This window comes from Hemibagrus wyckioides, linkage group LG29 (assembly GCF_019097595.1).
Source record: "Hemibagrus wyckioides isolate EC202008001 linkage group LG29, SWU_Hwy_1.0, whole genome shotgun sequence".
Classification (NCBI taxonomy): Eukaryota; Metazoa; Chordata; class Actinopteri; order Siluriformes; family Bagridae; genus Hemibagrus; species Hemibagrus wyckioides.
Window position 1 is genome coordinate 11166599 of NC_080738.1, and position 17940 is coordinate 11184538.

Here is a 17940-nt window from a genome sequence, read left to right on the forward strand (position 1 = left end):
GTAGTGGATTCATTTAGACTCATCTGGTAGAATGGATTACACCAACCACACTAAACCTGGATGAGCCTCACCTCATACCTTTGCCCGGAAGCCCCATGCCAGGAATGAGTTGTCAGTCAAGTAATCCTGTAGATTATGGGTCAACATCTGCAAATCGGAGCAGCAGAATAGCTAACCTAAAGTCAGTGACTGTCACACGCGATATCACAAGCACTTGGGACGTACAGTACACATCTGGCTGCAGTGTTTCATCTGGTGATACCAGCAATGTGACATAAGCTTCAGTATTCAGCATTATTCATTCATCAAAGCACATGATATAGAGCCTGCAGTGAGTGAACTGGGACTGCACAAATCCCTTATAGAAGTCTTTATACTTTAGCAAGGCAAACCCTGCAGGCACAGGTACCATGCAGAGAAGTGCATTTGATGATGAGCTTTGTATTGCGTATTGTTTCTTATTTGAGCCCAGCCATCTTCTTGGTGGTTACAGTTTGCTTTGAACATGCCATAGGTGGGATAGATAGATAGATAGATAGATAGATAGATAGATAGATAGATAGATAGATAGATAGATAGATAGATAGATAGATAGATAGATAGATAGATAGATAGATAGAAAAGCATAGTTGGTGTCAAGACTGTTTTGTAATTAATTATATAAATTACTTATAAAATATTTCCATTGCCAGTTTCTCTTCATCTTCACTAATACTGTGTTTATTTTTCCAGAGATTAGATATATAATTCAGCTTTTATCTTGATTGGCTAGGAATAAGAATATATACACAAATAATAAACATAGGAATATATTAAATGCATATTATGCCCTCCACTTGAGGCCTTGACTGGTTGCTCATTGGAATCCCCCCCCCCCGTTATATCCTGATACTGCTGATGTAATTTCATACGCAAATCTATTTGCAAGAGGTTTAATAAAGATCATAGAAAACCATGTGGAATCACAATCCAAATATCCACAGCAATAAGCCAGTCATGTTCAGCAAAGCCAGAGGGTAATCGACTGACAGCTCTGATAAACACGACAAGGGTTCAAGGCACAAAAAGGCAATCAGATATAACAAGACTGAGAACACTAGCAAGCCCTGAGATTGACAGGATTTGATTGGGAATGATTCCATGGACTACTTAAATACTCTAAAACCAGGATGTCTGGCCAAAATCATGAACATCTCCTGGTTTTAGAAATGGGTAGATCAGAGAAAATGTACTGTAGCATGTGGAGGTTCAGTATTTCAGTAAATCCTGGATGCTGCATCTGTAATAAAAACAAAATAATCGAATTAATTTGTCAGATATGCTTTAAAGCTGATGCATAAAACAAAACACAAATAGATAGAAATTGGCAAGAAAGTCCTTGCCAATTCACCACCAATAAGTACATGGAAACATGATACACCTTGAATAAAACCATTTTTAACCATGTTTATAACCAGTGCAGGCTTCCAGAGCTTATATGTTTAGACCAGCGTTGTTCAATTAGACTAGTGGTTTGTTCATCATGCTTTTTAATGCCAATGAAAGATCATACCCTGTATGTACAGTATGTGTAATATCTTAGTGTGGCATGTATCTGTTCATGCTCTACAGACTGTATCTCTAATTGAGAAATATATTCAATTTAATTCATTTAAATTTGGTCACAGATTCACAGTTCTGAATGATCATGTTCCTGGAAAATATTTTTTCTATTTTAGAAAGCATTATTTATTTTTCTTTTCTAAGCAAATCTCAGACACACTGACTCGAGTGAGGCCGATAGACGTTATCGCTGATTTGATTTAGCCAATTTATAGAAGTTTAAAGAACACCAACACATAAAATGTATAAAATCGTAAAAAGAAATCTGTGTCATAGTCTTAGAGCCACTTAGCAGCAAATGATCAGAATGCATGATCCTGTTATTGAAAAACGCTGAATTGCTTGTGAGGGGAATATCTCTGCCATGTGCAGTGTGTGTTTAATGAACTCATCCAGGAATCAGCTTTAGGAGAAGCAGCACTCAAAATCACACAATGTGAAATAAAACATGAGCCAAAGACCAGGAGGATCTGTCGGAAGTGTCACGTCTTTACAGATAATGAGTCATTAGTCTAAGAAGCAGGTGAGAGAGGGATCATGGGGTCACGGACGCAACCACACAGCAGTCGTTCCAGATAAAATAATAATCGTGGGATGTAATCAGTGCAGAACTAGACACTGTGTTACATGACTGTTTTACAGATCGGCATTGTTGGGCGTACAGGAGCGGGCAAGTCCAGCCTGACAAACTGTCTGTTCCGCATCATGGAGGCAGCTGAGGGACGTATCGTAATAGACGGAGTCGATATCTCCACCTTGGGCCTACACGCTCTCAGGAGCCGATTAACCATTATTCCACAGGTGAGCCCTTGTTTGTGTACTGTAAAAATTATGCAATTGCAAATATACGTGAAAGTCAGTATATACAGTAATACAGTACACATATTAAATACAATACACATAAACGGTAGACTTTATATGAGATTAAAGCCACTAGAGACACCCGGATTTTAGTCCAATAATGGCGTTAATCCTGTTAATCTGAAATTTTCTGGTTTTCTACTTCTGCGCATGCATGTAAACATAACCATCGGTCTCAGATGCTGTAAAGACCATCATGTAATCCAGAACTACATTTACAAAAACTCCTCAATCAACACAACTCCTGGTGAAGGCTTAATAGTTAAGACTCAGGTCTACTTCGCCAGTGACTGTATATTAGGAAAAGCATGACAAGAAATGTTAACATCAACTGCTGTCCTACTTGTCTGATCGATCTGTTAGCAAGCTGCAGTGCTGTAGATGTGCTTAGAAAATATCACTTAAAAATCCTTCCTGTAAACATTTTGGATGAATCAATGCAAGTAGGAATGATTAAGAACGATTAGCATTACTGTAGTGAATAATTCATAGCGGTTCTGAAATTAAGTGTGTGGACTAAAAGGCATTTATTTAAATCCGAAAGCAGTGGACTGTAGAATAAAATATATAAGAACATCAGGGCAGTGTGCTGCTTCGCTGCACGTATCTTATGAATGTTTTTGGATTCGTCTATGTGTTTTTTAACCGGTTAACCATCAGTGTCAAGTTTTTAAGCTTTTTTTAATTCATTCGTGTGTATTTGCAGGATCCGGTGCTGTTCTCTGGGACTCTACGGATGAATCTGGACCCTTTCGAGGCATTCAGTGATGACGATATTTGGAAAGTGTTAGAATTGTCTCACCTGAAGGATTATGTGGTGACTCTGCCAGCAGGGTTGCAGCATGAAGTCGCAGAAGGAGGAGAAAATCTCAGGTAGGGTTAAACCTGACTTTCTGAATTAGCGATATAGTGCACATGCCACGATATACTGTATATCTGTATATGTTTAGTGCTCCAAAAATACAACGATCAGCTATAACATCATGAGCAGTGAGAGGTGAAGTGAATAACACTGATGATCTCCTCATCATGGCACCTGTTAGTGGGTGGGAGATATTAGGCAGCAAGTGAACATTTTGTCCTCAAAGTTGATGTGTTAGAAGTAGGAAAAATGGACAAGTGTAAGGATTTGAGTGAGATTGACAAAGGGCCAAATTGTGATGGCTAGATGATCTAGCCATAGGAGATAGCATCTCCAAAACTGCAGCTCTTGTGGGGTGTTCCCGGTCTGCAGTGGTCAGTATCTATCAAAAGTGTCCTTTGAGTCTTGTAAGTATCCTTTAAGTCCTGTATGTATGGACCATGGAGGCCCCACCTTGCAATTTACAGGACTTAAAGGATCTGCTGCTTACATCTTGGTGCCAGCACACATTCAGGGATCTAGTGGAGTCCATGCCTTGATGGGTCAGTGCTGTTTTGGCTGACCAACACATTATTAAGCAGGTGGTCATAATGTCATGCCTGATCTGTGTATTTATTTGACCTGAAATGAGTGTGGCCTAAACTGGTATCCACAGGAAATATCGGACAAGATTTGGTAGAAATGCCAGTGCTGCATGTATTAATATGTATAAATACTTAACAAGCACTTTATTAGGAACACCTACACATTCATGGAATTATTTAGTCAGCCAATCATGTGACAGCAGTGCAATGCATAAAATCATGCAAATGCAAGCTGAGAACTTTGGGTAATGTACCACCAAAATATCAACCACCAGAATGACGGAAAAATTTGATTGCAGTCATTTTCACAGTAACACAATTGGCTGGTTTGAATATTTCTACACCTGCTGATGGTCTGTGATTTCCACCCTAAACACGCTCTAGCATTTACATAGATTGGTATGAAAAACAAAACACCATCATGTGATTCACAGTTCTGTTGGTGGTAATGTCTTGTTGATGCGATCGGATGAAAATGACCATATAATATGGTCAAATAATCACTGTGGTGAGCAAAATAGGACTTGAGCTGGAAAAGCTACAACAGCAGAAGAGCGCATTGGGTTCACTCTTGTCAGCCAAGAGCAGTAATATGAGGCCACAGTGGACACAGACTCACTAAAACTGGACAGTTGAAGATTGGGAAAAAAATTGCCTGGTCTTTTTCCAATCTTCAACTGTCTTAGGTTATAACTGTTTACTGTCCAGAACAAGTTAGGGCATGACATTGCAGGCACGATGAAAAAATTTTGTACCTAGAATTTGAAAAATCCTATAAGGACTTGTTTAGGCTGCACACTTTCTCACACAAAAGATAACATGGGCCAGGAATGTGAATCATTTCGTCAGGGTGAGGCCAGATGACTGAATTCTAACATGAAAGCTATAAAAGGACTATGAAGCAATTACATTCTGTGCATGTGACCAGTGGCTGAAGAAGCCACAACAGCACTGAGACTGGGCTCCACTGTGCAAACCTCCACAGAGCAAATCTCTACATATTAGTACTGTAACTTTCAAATCTCACCGCATACGTGAGGCTCGATCTGCAGGAAGTCCTGGACTGATTAATTAGCATGTGTTGTGGAAAATCGATTAAAAAAATCAAAACTTTTATTAGGGTTTAGGGTATCAAAAATCAGATTTTATTTTTATATATAAAATCTTTATTGAGTGCAAGTCAAAATCTATACAGTTGTCTGCCAAGTATTTATACAGTCTCAATTAATTCATAATTTATTAATCTGGTTATAATTATGGTTTAAGTCAGTTAAACAATAATTTCAGGGCTACAAGAACGATAACAAGCTAATTTATTTTGGAGGATGTCCGCCATATTTTTTTTATTTTTCGAGCTGACAGGCTTTAGAAGATATGATGTCATTTCCTGTAAGGGAACATAGTGAGCACTGATGCGCCGTGTTATTTGTGGTGTATTGTAGATTTTTTTTTGTGCGTGTGCAAATGTTCTAGTGCACTGCAGACTGAGATGGAGATTGAGATGGAGATTAAGATTAAGATTGAGATTGGGATGGAGATTAAGATTGAGATTGAGATTGGGATGGAGATTAAGATTGAGATGGTGATAAAGATTGAGATGGAGATGGAGATGGAGATGGAGATTGAGATGGAGCTGGAGAGTGAGATTGAGATGGAGATGGAGATGGTGATTAAGATTGAGATGAAGATGAAGATTGAGATTGAGACGGTCCTTAGGAGTGGTTAATTCCCTGCTCAGTACCCTGAGTACTCACCAAGAGAGCTGACTGTAACTTTTACATTTTACCAGCTACGACTTTTCAGCTTGGTCCATTAGGTTTCCCTTACGACTGTGCAAGTAACTAATTTAGGGATTTGTTAACCCTTGCCTCTAAAAAGAACATACCTCTTGTAATGATAAAAGAGTAGCAGGGCTTTTAAGATGTAATACTTCTAATGAAGAATGATTTGGATTTCATCAACGCGAGGTCCCGATATAAATTACAATACAGGAAGGAAATTCTGATGCAATATAGTGTCGTTATATCTATTAAAGAAATTTTGGTTTGGAGGTGAGTTGCTGATTAAAGTCATCTGTTATTGATGTCATGCTGTATGATGTTAAGAAATAAAAAAAAAAGGAAATGTGAATAAAAGAGATATCAGAATTGTGGAATGAATATTACCAGGTAAATTACAAGACAAAAATTGTCTTCTTGTTCATGCATTATATATGAGAAAAAATAATGTTGTACCAGGAATGAAAAGGCATCCAGATGAGAAAGCACAGTGCAGAATCTACTTGTCCTGTGGGCTAGCTAATGGATTTTTGGCTGAGGGATGAGGGAGGATATTTTGATGATGGTAGAACTTGCTGTCTATCACATCAGTGTTCATAGGTGTTCAATTGGGTTGAGATCTGGAGACCGGTAGCACACCAGTGACCGGTGGCCATAGCATGTGATTAATCTCCTTTCAATCAATGAGCCCATGCGTCCTGTGGATGTGGTCTGGACTCATCCTGGAGTCATCCACTCCCATCAGGACACAAAGTTTCATCATAGGCTAAATCGGATCAGAGGAAAAAAAACTTTGTATTGATTTGTACAGACCCTTCTCCCTAAAGACAATCCATTACACTGCAGACTACTTTTTTTTTTATCTTTAATTCATCACCTGTCTGTATGTGTGCACACTCGGATGTGTGGATAGCTAATGAGGATAGCAACCTTCAAGGCTCTGGGCAAGGCAAGTATATAATAAGTATCAGACACTCTGTGAGTGTCAGAATGGTTTTCAGCACATTGCCCATATCCATTTGTATCATTCCTCTGATCTCCCGCTCAACAGCAATGCACATGAATGAGTTGTTAAAAACAAATGTTAGACGTGGAAGTGGATCGTTATTTTTAATTGGAGTCAGCAATACTATGCTTGGAATTCATAGTCAGTTAGTGTCATTAAAAGGTATGTTTTAAACATATTCATTAACTATGTTGAGTCATATTGTAAAAAAGCTGTAAATGGAGTGTAGAGCTGGGGTCCCCAGATTTTTTTCTGTGAGGGCCACATCATTTTTCTTTTCTTTTAATGTTTGCTCAGAGATATGCGTGCGGCCAAAATGTGTGGACATCTTCATTGCATGAAATATGTCTCATTAGGGAGGGCAGCATAGATTTCAAGGAGATCTTTGGGCTTAAATGCTTCTTTCAGGATAGATAGATAGATAGATAGATAGATAGATAGATAGATAGATAGATAGATAGATAGATAGATAGATGGATAGATGGATGGATGGATGGATAGATTTCTCATCCCAATGGGAAATTTACAAACTATATAGCACAGTTCTGTAACTCAGCCAACTCCAACTCACTGTCACTGAATGGCCTACCACTGGTTGCAATCAGTGTAGCTACCTGAACTTAGCTAGCTAGCTTGAACGGATGACTGGTTCAGCAAGGTTTGGCATACAAATTCTACATACATATTCTGCTGAGCTGCTAGCTTCGACACTTTTTCTGCTCACATTTGGCCTGGAGAGCTAGCATACTTGTCTAGAGCATAGATTGGATTCTTCGAACACAGACATTGTTTCTTGACAGATGAGACAAACAGCCAATTCTCAATAATCACTTGTCCACTTTTGGTTAAATACCCTGCATTCTGAATGAACTTTTCTCTTTCCCAACCTTTTGGCCTTTTTGTTGTGTCTTTGAATTTTTTGAACTACGTTAATAACTAAGGGTAATTTTGGTTTGAAAGCCAAATACAGATATGATATAAGTCATTTATATTTATATCTAAATTTTTCTAAATATGTCTCTGGCATTGTTCAGAGAGCCGGTCCAAATGTGGGGGTGGGCTGCATTTGGCCCATGGGCTGTAGTTTGGGAACCCCTGGTGCAGAGAATCTTTTTATTCTGACATATTTCCAAATACTAAAGCAAACCGATGTGTTGTGCACAAATTATAAGAAACTTATTTTTACTATACATACACTAAATAATAACGCCATCAAATAGATTTTTTTGACCTTTTAACTTATAATATATATCTAATATCCATAGATATATATAATATCCAGTCTCAGGACTCTTTCTTTCAAGAACAAGACGATCTTAGTGTGAAAGCACCCTCCTTGTTTCTAAGAACAGCTATGAATTCGTACCTGCCTAAAGAGGTTTTACTTGGAAGAAATAGTAAGGCTTCTTCACAGAAACCTTTTCTCAAAATGAAACCAATAAAACACTTTAAAGCTCTGAGTCACTGACTTCCTTTGTCTGTCATGTGTATATCTAAACTTATTCCTGTAGGTTTTTCTCATGCACACTATTCTGTACTATTTATTAGTGTTTTCATACAAATATTAAATATCAATAAAAAAAATTTGACATGGATATATCACCCAAATGTCTCGTGTATGATTCTGAACAGTTACTAGATTTTTATTATAATTTCTGATTTTTTTTTTCCCCCCAGTGTGGGACAGAGGCAGCTGCTGTGTCTGGCTAGGGCTTTGCTACGGAAGTCAAAGATCCTGATCCTGGATGAGGCCACGGCCGCCGTCGATTTAGAGACAGACGAACTGATCCAGAGCACCATCACGCGAGAGTTCTCCCAGTGCACTGTGCTCACCATCGCCCATCGCATCCACACCATCCTCAACAGCACACGGTAAAATCTCATTTTAATCTGATTAATCCTTGGGGTCAATTTGACCCCATTCAATGTCTCTAAATAGAAATATAAAGACTTTTCCTAAATTTAGTGGGGACAACCAGGTACACATAAAATGATCATGATTATATCCTGTACACATTTTGTGTTCCTTATACAGCTGTTTTAGCTATATAAAACACATAAAAAATACATTTATCTGCTTTTGGATAATATTGAGGTCGCTTTAACAATCAATTTTATAATCTTCAAGAGCATCCCTCTGCTTTAGGGCCCTAACTTAACATAAACATACCTGTGGTATTGCAAGAACCACAGAGAGTTCACACGAAATTATTCTCTAATTTCTCAGAGACCTCGAGGAAAAGCCATCATTGATAACAGAAATTGTACTACTTTCCAAAAGTTATAAATAACAAAAATCTACTAGAAAGTAGAAAGTAACCATAAATCCATTAAAAACAACAATAACAAAAATCTTTCTGTCCAATTTGAGGTCAGTCAATGAGATTTTATGGTGATTTGTAAATATTACTGTATTGTTGCGCAGTAGAAATTCCCGGGTGTTTAGAAGAATGGGGTGGGTTGGGGTTAGGTTTTAGGGCAAAACATGTTTGTAAATTTGAGAAGGGTTAAGTTCTTACTTACTCACTGCTTAAATATTTTTTTATCTCAATTCAGTAAACCTTTTTTAAAGAACTCAGTTCGATGGAGTATTTATTTGAAATCTGCTACATAAAACACAGGCATGTTTTTGAAGAAGAAAAACCGAGGCCATGAAGCCTTTATTATCGCCACACACAGCACAGTGGAATTCTTTCCTTCGCATATCCCAGCTGGGGAAGTTGGGGTCAGAGCACAGGGGCAGCTATGATGCAGTACCACTGGAGCAGGGAGGGTTAAGGGCCTTGCTCAGTTGCCCAACATTGGAGCTTGGACCCCAGAGCCTTAACCATTTGAACCACAACTGCCCCAATTTTGGGGGAGGAAACCAGAAATCCTAGAGGAAACCCATGTAGACATGGGTCAAATTTGTGAAAATCTACAGTGACCCAAGCTCAGGGTCTAGCCAGGTGCTCTAAACCTTCTGTGCCACCTTCCAGTCCCTGTGATATAAATGCGATTTTCTATAAAAGTCATGTTTTTGACATTCTTTAAAACAATTGATAAACCTCCATGCTGAGATGGATGACGTGATTCACTCGGAAGCGATATTCAGGCCAGTATTTAACAATCAGCATGTGCCAAAAAGCCGCTAATTTGCATATGCGTGTGCGTTTAGTATTAAGCATGCATACAAATAGTGAGCATTGTAAGTGTTTTTTTATAAAGAATAACTGTATTGATATGTAAATCACACTAAATGTAGCTCCTGTGAAATCCGTACCTTAAAGAAGAGGCGACAAAAAGATTCAGCTGAACTTGAAAACATTTGTAAAGGCATTTATCCCTGTGGTATCATCACACTGATTATCTCAAGAAACAAAACAGGCTGTAATCAGCATTCTAATCTTGGCTGCTAGCTTGTCAATATACGCTTCTTTTCTTGTTTTTCAACAGGGTGATGGTTCTGGATGCTGGGAAAATAGTGGAGTTTGATTCCCCGAGTGTACTATTTGAGAAGAAGGGCCACTTTTATGGTCTGGCTAAAGAAGCCGGGATCTCATCGATGCAGTACTCAGTGCTGTGAACTTGATAGCAGTGCCTGAATTGGGCAGTAAACTGGACTCTGAAATGAGAAGCTGCAGCTTTTATCGTGTTCACTGACGCTTTGTGACTATAAGTAAGGAAGAAGTGTAGCTATTAGTCTCTTTCAAAATATGAACTTCCACTAAAAGGCCGCAAAAAGCTTTAACAACATCTTTTCGGTTTCTGTACTGTAATATTAATATTATGTATTAATAATATTTAATACAGTCTGATTTTAATTGTGTCACATTTTTTTAGCAATAGGCATCGTCACAGAGCAGCCTTACAGGAAACAGTGTGTGCAAACAAACATGGAGAATGTACAGTGGAGGGTCCGGGTTTACTTTCTATGTTTGCCTCTTTGTGGAAGATCTGTGCGTGTGTGTGTGTGTGTGTGTGTGAGTGTGTGTGTGTGTGTGTTAGGCTGTATGTATGCAAGTAATGTTACTTGTTTGTGTGCAGTGTTGCATGTTTAGAGTATGTGAAATTGTACAAGGTGTGTGCACTTGCATGTATAAACTGCAAAAAACACATTCGTCTTAATTGTTTGTTTGTTTGTTTTTTCAATATCTGCATTATTTATGGATTCTTGATGAGGAATGAATTCAATACATTAAATTAGATTTACTCAAATGAACCAAAATGTCCTTTTTTTTATCCTTGAACGTGATCGCTGTTCATTTCACAGCATTTTATTAAAGCTACAAAGATACAAATACTTTATTCCGAAACAGAGAAGGTTTCCAAAAAGATGCAACAAAAAGTTTTCGCTTTTATGCGTGCACGAGGGAGCTGACAGATGTGAGGCTTTCCGCATTGCCATTAACATAAACATACAGAGCTGCTCAGTGTATCTACAGCATTCGCTCTAAGTGAGTTCTACACGACTATGTCCTCAGTTTTCCTCAGCTGTGTTAAAAACAGTCCTGTTTGCTTTGATATGAAGACATCCTGATATCTCCAGTGCAATATAAATCTACCAGTTTCTGAAGCACTGGTCCTTCACAGGGTCATGAGGAACCTGGAGAGTATCCCAATGGATTTGGGGCAGAAGGTAAAGTGGTGGACATCTAGGGCGAGGTGCTAACTCATTCCAGGACACGCATATTCACACACTATGGACGATTTAGAGATGTCAATCAGCCTACAATGCATGTCTTTGTACTTGGTGAGGAAACTGGAGTACCCAGAGGAAACCCCTGGGAGAAAAATGTCGGTAGCACTCGAACATGGTGTCAGCAATCTAAGCCTGTTTAAATGCAACAGAGATACAGAATGGCTATAAAGAAAATATTTTTAGTTTTTTATAATATCGTCTTTATTTATCTTATGACTAGATGTGGAAGTTTACTGTCCTATTCCATCTGCTTCAAAGTGTTCTGAACCGCAGCGTCTCAAATACTTTATTTATCGTATTTATGTCTAAATATCACAGCCAGGTGAGTTAAATTATGATAGAAACTCAGCAATGCAGAAGGACATCGTTTGGAACAATTGCTTCTTCCATTTACGCCTAACAAAAGTTTTCAGTCTATTCGTTTCATCAACTTGGTGGTCTAACTTCAAAGAATGCCCTGAGAACTCATTTCTGCCGCAATAAATCTGGAATAATTATTCTCCAGTGACTAGATCTGGTTATTAAGGTTTTTCTGTACAAGATGCAGCAATGGTCTTTCATCATAGCCTTGCTTTGATGCTCCATTTATCAATCCTCCGTGTCTAAAAGAGCCTTTTAAGAAAACACATATAATCCTAAACTGCACTCATGTATAACCATTTTCATAGACATGCTGCGTTCTATGTCCTTGCTTCGGTTTGGAATTCAGCACTCAGGGTTTATTCCATTGATTACAGAATTAGCTCATCACGTTAAATAAGGATTTCTTTTCTCTCTATATAAATGCAGTTCCTTGTTTTAAAAAATCTCCATAAAGTGCCCTGATATATTGTTTCTTAGATACTTTGCAAGGTGAAGGCCTACAATACGGTCATGGTTTCTTTCTGGGAATAAAACTCCTCAGGAACACAGCTTGAAGTTCATTTTCTCGAACTAATAATTAGACTCGTGTTACGCTGGAACATTTTCTCTGATTTTTTTTTAATCTAGAGGAAATTGGTTACGTATGTTGTATCTGGTCGAGAAGCATGAAATCGAAAGCATGTCCTCAATGTGTTCCCTGGATTTTAATGACTAAATGAAATTTTAAAAACACACAGGAAGTGATATTTCCAGTTCCCTCAAGAAGATAAAGGGTGTCTCCATGCCTAGGTAATGAAAATACATCTCTCGTTCTCTTCATTTAATCAGAACGGATTGTGCGTTTTAGGGAAAAAGAAAAAGACACCCCGCCGGGAAAGCTTTCTTTACTTGTAAATACAACACTTAGTCTTTTTCTGTACAAGGCTACCAAATTAGCACATCTTTATTTCTTTCACTGCAGAAATGTTTTCTATCAAGGGGATCTCCTTTGCCCTCTTCAACAGGATTTACATATGGGTTCTTGTTCCAAAATCTTCTTCTTGATCTTCTTCTTCTTCTTCTGAGGCTGCTCCTTTGTTGTTTGTATTTGTGCTTTCAATAAAGAGAGAAATAAACAAGCACACACCCACACACAAAAATTATAAAATTTAACCATGACCAGGATAAAGCATGTTTTGATGCTTTTGATGCTGAAGATGGATGAATGAATAAATAGTAATTTTGCCAGTTACACAACTTTTACAGAAATCCATTTCTTAGCCTTGTTCTACAGCTATTCTTCATGAAAACCTGAAGTACCTCAGGTTGTAGTTAAAGTAAATATCTCCATGGAGACAGAAGAGCATTACAGGTTTAGAACATCCTTTGACATGGCATTGGCTTTTGGGCTCAACTGAGAAAAACACGCAATGGGATTGATGTGTTGTTTGCTTGAAAAAGGAGAGCGAGAGAGAGAGAGAGAGAGAGAGAGAGAGAGACAGACAGAGAGGACAAAAACAGAACTGCATGTGCTTTCCACACTACATTCTCCTAAGATATTGGTTTGGATGCCTTGAAATCACATCCCAATATGCTTGAACGATTCATCACACAATACTCAGCATCTCTCAGCAGGAGCAGCGCTCGTCAATTTATTTATTTATTATTTAATTATTCATTTATTTGCTGCAGCTCCACTGTTTTATCTGCTAACACTAACTGCTATTTGTTAATCCATATTTTATTTATTTGGAGTGTGTCAGTTTTCACACTCAAAACACCCAGAACCCAAAATTTATATTTATTTATATTGATTTCATCTTATTTCTTTATTTTTAAATCAATCCTATTTATTAATTTATTTTTAAATCAATCCTATTTATTTATTTATTTATTTATTTATTATGCTTTACACGTTCAATTTGTTCCAATTTCATACTATTAAGCATGAGTAAAAAAACATTAATGTGAATTAAACCCATAGGTATCTGCTGTCATATAATAAAATAAGATGCCCTTTCAGCCCAGAGAGAGAGAGAGAGAGAGAGAGAGAGAGAGAGAGAGAGGGGGGGGGGGGAGGGAGGGTTGCTCCAAGTGAATGTTTCATTTGATGGTTGAATCAGACTTGGATGCACATCTCTGTCTCTCGTGCGCCACACTTCACAGTAAGTCTGTAATTATTTTCAGCAATTATTATAAGAATTGTGTATTGCATTAAAATTTTTAGGGAAATTCTAGAAAGTGGATGGTGTCAGAATACTTTAGGCAATTTTTTTTAAAACCACCTGTTTGTTTTAAAAAATGCCAATTAACTTGGCCATGCCTCATCATCAGCATCCATTTATTTTGATTTATCATTTGTTTTATTAAAAAATTTATTTAAAAGTGTTGGTGTGTATATATATATTCTTTTAAATAATATAAATTATGAATTATGCATTTTTCTGAAATTATATCTCAATATTTTACATAGCTTTTTAATGTTTAATTTAATAATAATTAAATTATTATTATTATTAATATTTTTTTGATTATCTGAATGTGTTTTTTCATACTGAAAGCTTAAGTATGCTGACTGTATTGAATGGAGATGCTGACTGTCATACAAAGTCTTAAATACCTGAATAAGATTAGAGATTGTTGTTTGGTATTATAGTTCCTATGCATGCTTTTCTTTTGGCAAATTCTGTTCTTAAATATTCATGATTGCTGATTAAGCTGAACACCAGTAAATGGTGAATTCTGTTATTATATGTCACAATTTGTGTAGTGTAATTTGGAATTTCTTCCTTTTTATATTAATTCTTTCTTTCATTTTCTTTAGAAAGTTATCTGATCAACTTGTTTAGCAACAAGACATTGTCATTCTGGTTGTTAGTCTCCACATTCTCCCACTATGAATGAATCTCTGATGCATTTCCAGTTCTCCTGCAATACAAGTCCAAGCTCAGCACCTGACCTTTACATCAGTGTCACCAAACAGGAACCCTACCATGTCGCCATCCCCATGACAGCCTTCTATGGCATTCTATTTGTCTTTGGGGTCCTATCCAATGGGGTTAGCATGCTTACTCTCCTCAGAGATGCCCGCATGAAGGTCAGTGCCATACAGCTCTACTTGCTTAGCCTAGTTCTATCTGACATCCTCCAGCTACTGACAATTCCCATCACTGTATACCGTTACTATTGGGAAAGCTACCCATGGAGACTTGGAGAACCCTTGTGCAAAGCTTACTTCATGGTGCGCCAGATGTACTGTGCCACAACCAGCTGGGTGATCCTTGCATTTACTATTGAGCGCTATGTGGCCATCTGCCACACTATGTGGTCCCTCGCTGGCCTCAGGAAGTCACGACTGCCCTGTCTTCTAGGCTGGATTTGGCTACTGGCTCTGGGCACTTCAGTACCATTTGCCCTTGTCTACAGGCATGCCCGAGCCTGCATCCTGGATTATGGGGCAACATCACCTGACACAGCCTTTGTGATGTCCACCATGTGTGAGATGACCGAGAAGGAACCTTCTCCCCTTTACAAGGGAGCACTGCTTCTGAGAGGCATCCTCTGCTTCTTGGTCCCCCTTGTGTGCATCTTCGGCCTCTACATACTCATCATTGCCCATTTCCACTACAACAGCCGCCAACGCATGGCCATGGGCATCACTAGGGCTGTAACTGAAGGAGGAAGTCCACAGTGCCTCCAGAATGGGAAGCTGCTGATTCAGGAGAAACGGGCCCTGCGGCTTATGGGTAAGATTTTATTATCCAGATACCTTTATCATAACATCTTTTTGTGTTCAGATTTTCTGACCCTGGTACCTTTAATGTGCAAGTCTAGGCTCTTGATGCTCTTTCTTCAACGCATGGTTTAAGCAGGAACTAGAAAACAGGACTTTAATGGCAAAATTTAGAGTAAAAGAGAGGCCATGGTTGCATTAGTAGCTGAACAGACTGGCATTGAGTTGACACTTGGATGGGGGTCCAGACTGTAGAGTAGTGAAGTCTGGGCCACTGGTTTGTCAGAAGGTCGAGCAAGTAAGGCCATATGGCCAAAAAAGCATGTCATGTAAAAACATTCCATTCAGTTACCTTTTGTTTCCTTTATATCCACAAATCTTTAAAGTATATCTGCCAAGTAGTGCAAGCCAAAGGTTAGCAGCTGTTGGGACTTGCAGAGGTTTTGGGGTCTGTAGCAGATGTTGCATCTTGAGGTCAGAGTCCATACCCAAAGAGATACTAGGAACCTTGGGACAACAGCATGTTTGTATATTTATGTTTCCATTTATGGCCTTTGGAAGGCGCCCTCATCCAGAGTGACTTATATTATTATTGCATTTTATACAAATGAACAGGTAAGTGTTATGGTAAAGGTTAAGGGTTATGTTCAGTGGAACTCAGGGATACCTGCATGAAGGCTAATGAAAGCAATACAGCTCTATCTGATTATACTGGTACTATTTGATATCCTGCTGCACCCTGAATATTCCCACAACAGTTGGGAAAACTACCCAAGGACACTTGGAGAACCCTTAAGTAAAGCTTACAACCAACTAGGTGATCCTCACTTTCACTAAAGAGCTCTATGTGGCCTTCTGTCACATTGTGTGTCCCCTACCAGGCTTAGGAGGTCACAGGTACCTTGTCTTGAAGGCTGGATATGGCTACTGGCATTGGGTACTTCAATGCCATTTGCCTTTGGCATACCCAAGCCTACATCCTGGTTTAAAGGGCAGTGTAACCTGACACAGCGTCTGTGGTGTCACCATGTGTGAGACACCAAAAGAGGAACCTTCCCTGCTTTACTATAGAGCACTGGGTATCAATGAACATTGAAATCATGTAGATTAGAGTCTTTGAGGCAAGCTGAGCTGGAGCACTCACAGGCTGTGGAACTCAAGTGCCAGATACTACAGAAGGAGACCTGCAAATGCTGTACTGTAATTGGTTTCTTTCCCCTTTTATGTGGTATATCTTGTCAACTGCTCTTTCTCTTGTTTCATTTTTTTGCAGGGGCTGTGGTGGTGACTTTCTTTGTGTGCAACTTTCCAGACATTGCATCCTCTCTCATGCAAGTTTATGTGGACTCGTGGTCAGGGACTGTGCTAACGGTGTACACGGTGCTCAAATCCTACCTGTCGCTGCCTCTGTGGTATGTAAACAGTGCGCTGGACCCTATCCTCTTCTGCATCTCCTCTAAAATGTTCCGCAAAGCATGTTGGGAAACCGTGGAGCCTCTCAGACCCAGATGTCTGCGTTTGCACAGACAAAGAAACCCAACGTCAGCGGTCAGCCAGAATTCCACAGGCGCAGTTAGCACGTCAGCTTGAGCTTGATGACTCTTAATTGCTCCCCATTTCAGCCATGTCAGTATTAATGTTAATGATAAAAAACTGTATCATGTACACTGTCTGGAATTAGCATGTTGTTCCGGCTGCTACAGAAAATGAAAATGTTTTCTGGGTTTTATTGAGTATGCATTGCTTTTATCTTCTGTGTAGCAGCATGTTTTTTTGTTTTGTATTTTTTTTTTTTTAATCTGTTTTATCTATAAACAGTATACTCAGGCACACAGATTACTGAATACAGTGGTCATTAAAGGAATCAAAAAAAAAAAAAAAAAAGGATTCCTCAGGGGTTCTTGTACTGTTAACAGCACAGAAAATGAAATGATTTGCTGTCTTAACCATGAAGAACCATTAAGAATTCCTCTAAAGGGATAAAGATGAATTTTTTTCTCTCATATAAATAGAAATACGTGTCTCTCGTGTGATTGCTGTTGTTTCTGTTGTTAGAATTGAAAGATTACTTCGGCCTGTCTTACAGTTAAATGTGAAAATGTAAAGAAAAAAAATGTTTTAATAATGATATTAAGAATGATTTGTGATAATATCGTGGATCTATGGACCTTACATTGCTGGACTGTAACCTCGAACAATTCAGCATTGGACCTGCATTGCCTTTTAACCACAGACATGAAATGTTATGTTATAAATGTTCAGATTTGTTTAAAGACCTCACTGCAAGACGAAGATGAAGAAGAAGAGCATAATAATTTGGAATTTTGCTCATTTTATCTGATGCATGTGAAGTCCGACTAACAATAAACCTTGTGATGTTTTTGTTGTTGTTGTTGTTTTTAACTGTTCAACGTGCATTTTTGTGTCTGATTTGTCTTAAATGAATTCAGTATTTGTGTTATATTTGTTACAGTAGTTGTGTAAGACTTCC

The 17940-nt window shown here is 38.4% G+C and overlaps 2 protein-coding genes across 6 annotated transcripts in view; both read left to right on the top strand.

The window, feature by feature from the left end:
• The window catches only part of abcc2 (ATP-binding cassette, sub-family C (CFTR/MRP), member 2), a 73807-nt gene extending 63019 nt beyond the window's left edge, over nt 1-10788 (top strand). For 3 of the 5 annotated variants that reach the window (XM_058384905.1, XM_058384907.1, XM_058384909.1), the window contains 4 exons: nt 2245-2403; nt 3170-3336; nt 8371-8565; nt 10129-10788. In XM_058384905.1, the coding sequence (XP_058240888.1) occupies nt 2245-2403; nt 3170-3336; nt 8371-8565; nt 10129-10258 (651 nt within the window). In that variant the 3' untranslated portion in view covers nt 10259-10788. Of the gene's footprint in view, nt 1-2244; nt 2404-3169; nt 3337-8370; nt 8566-10128 lie in introns of those variants that run through there. The other 2 variants (XR_009204062.1, XM_058384908.1) reach the window with 2 other exon arrangements.
• Nucleotides 10789-13799: 3011 nt separating this feature from the next.
• LOC131349313 (pyrokinin-1 receptor-like) lies at nt 13800-17743 on the top strand. Its single transcript, XM_058384910.1, has 3 exons — nt 13800-13881; nt 14541-15462; nt 16723-17743. The coding sequence occupies exons 2-3, from the start codon at nt 14613-14615 to the stop codon at nt 17037-17039; spliced, it is 1167 nt and encodes a 388-aa protein (XP_058240893.1). The 5' UTR covers nt 13800-13881; nt 14541-14612; the 3' UTR covers nt 17040-17743.
• Nucleotides 17744-17940: the final 197 nt, after the last annotated feature.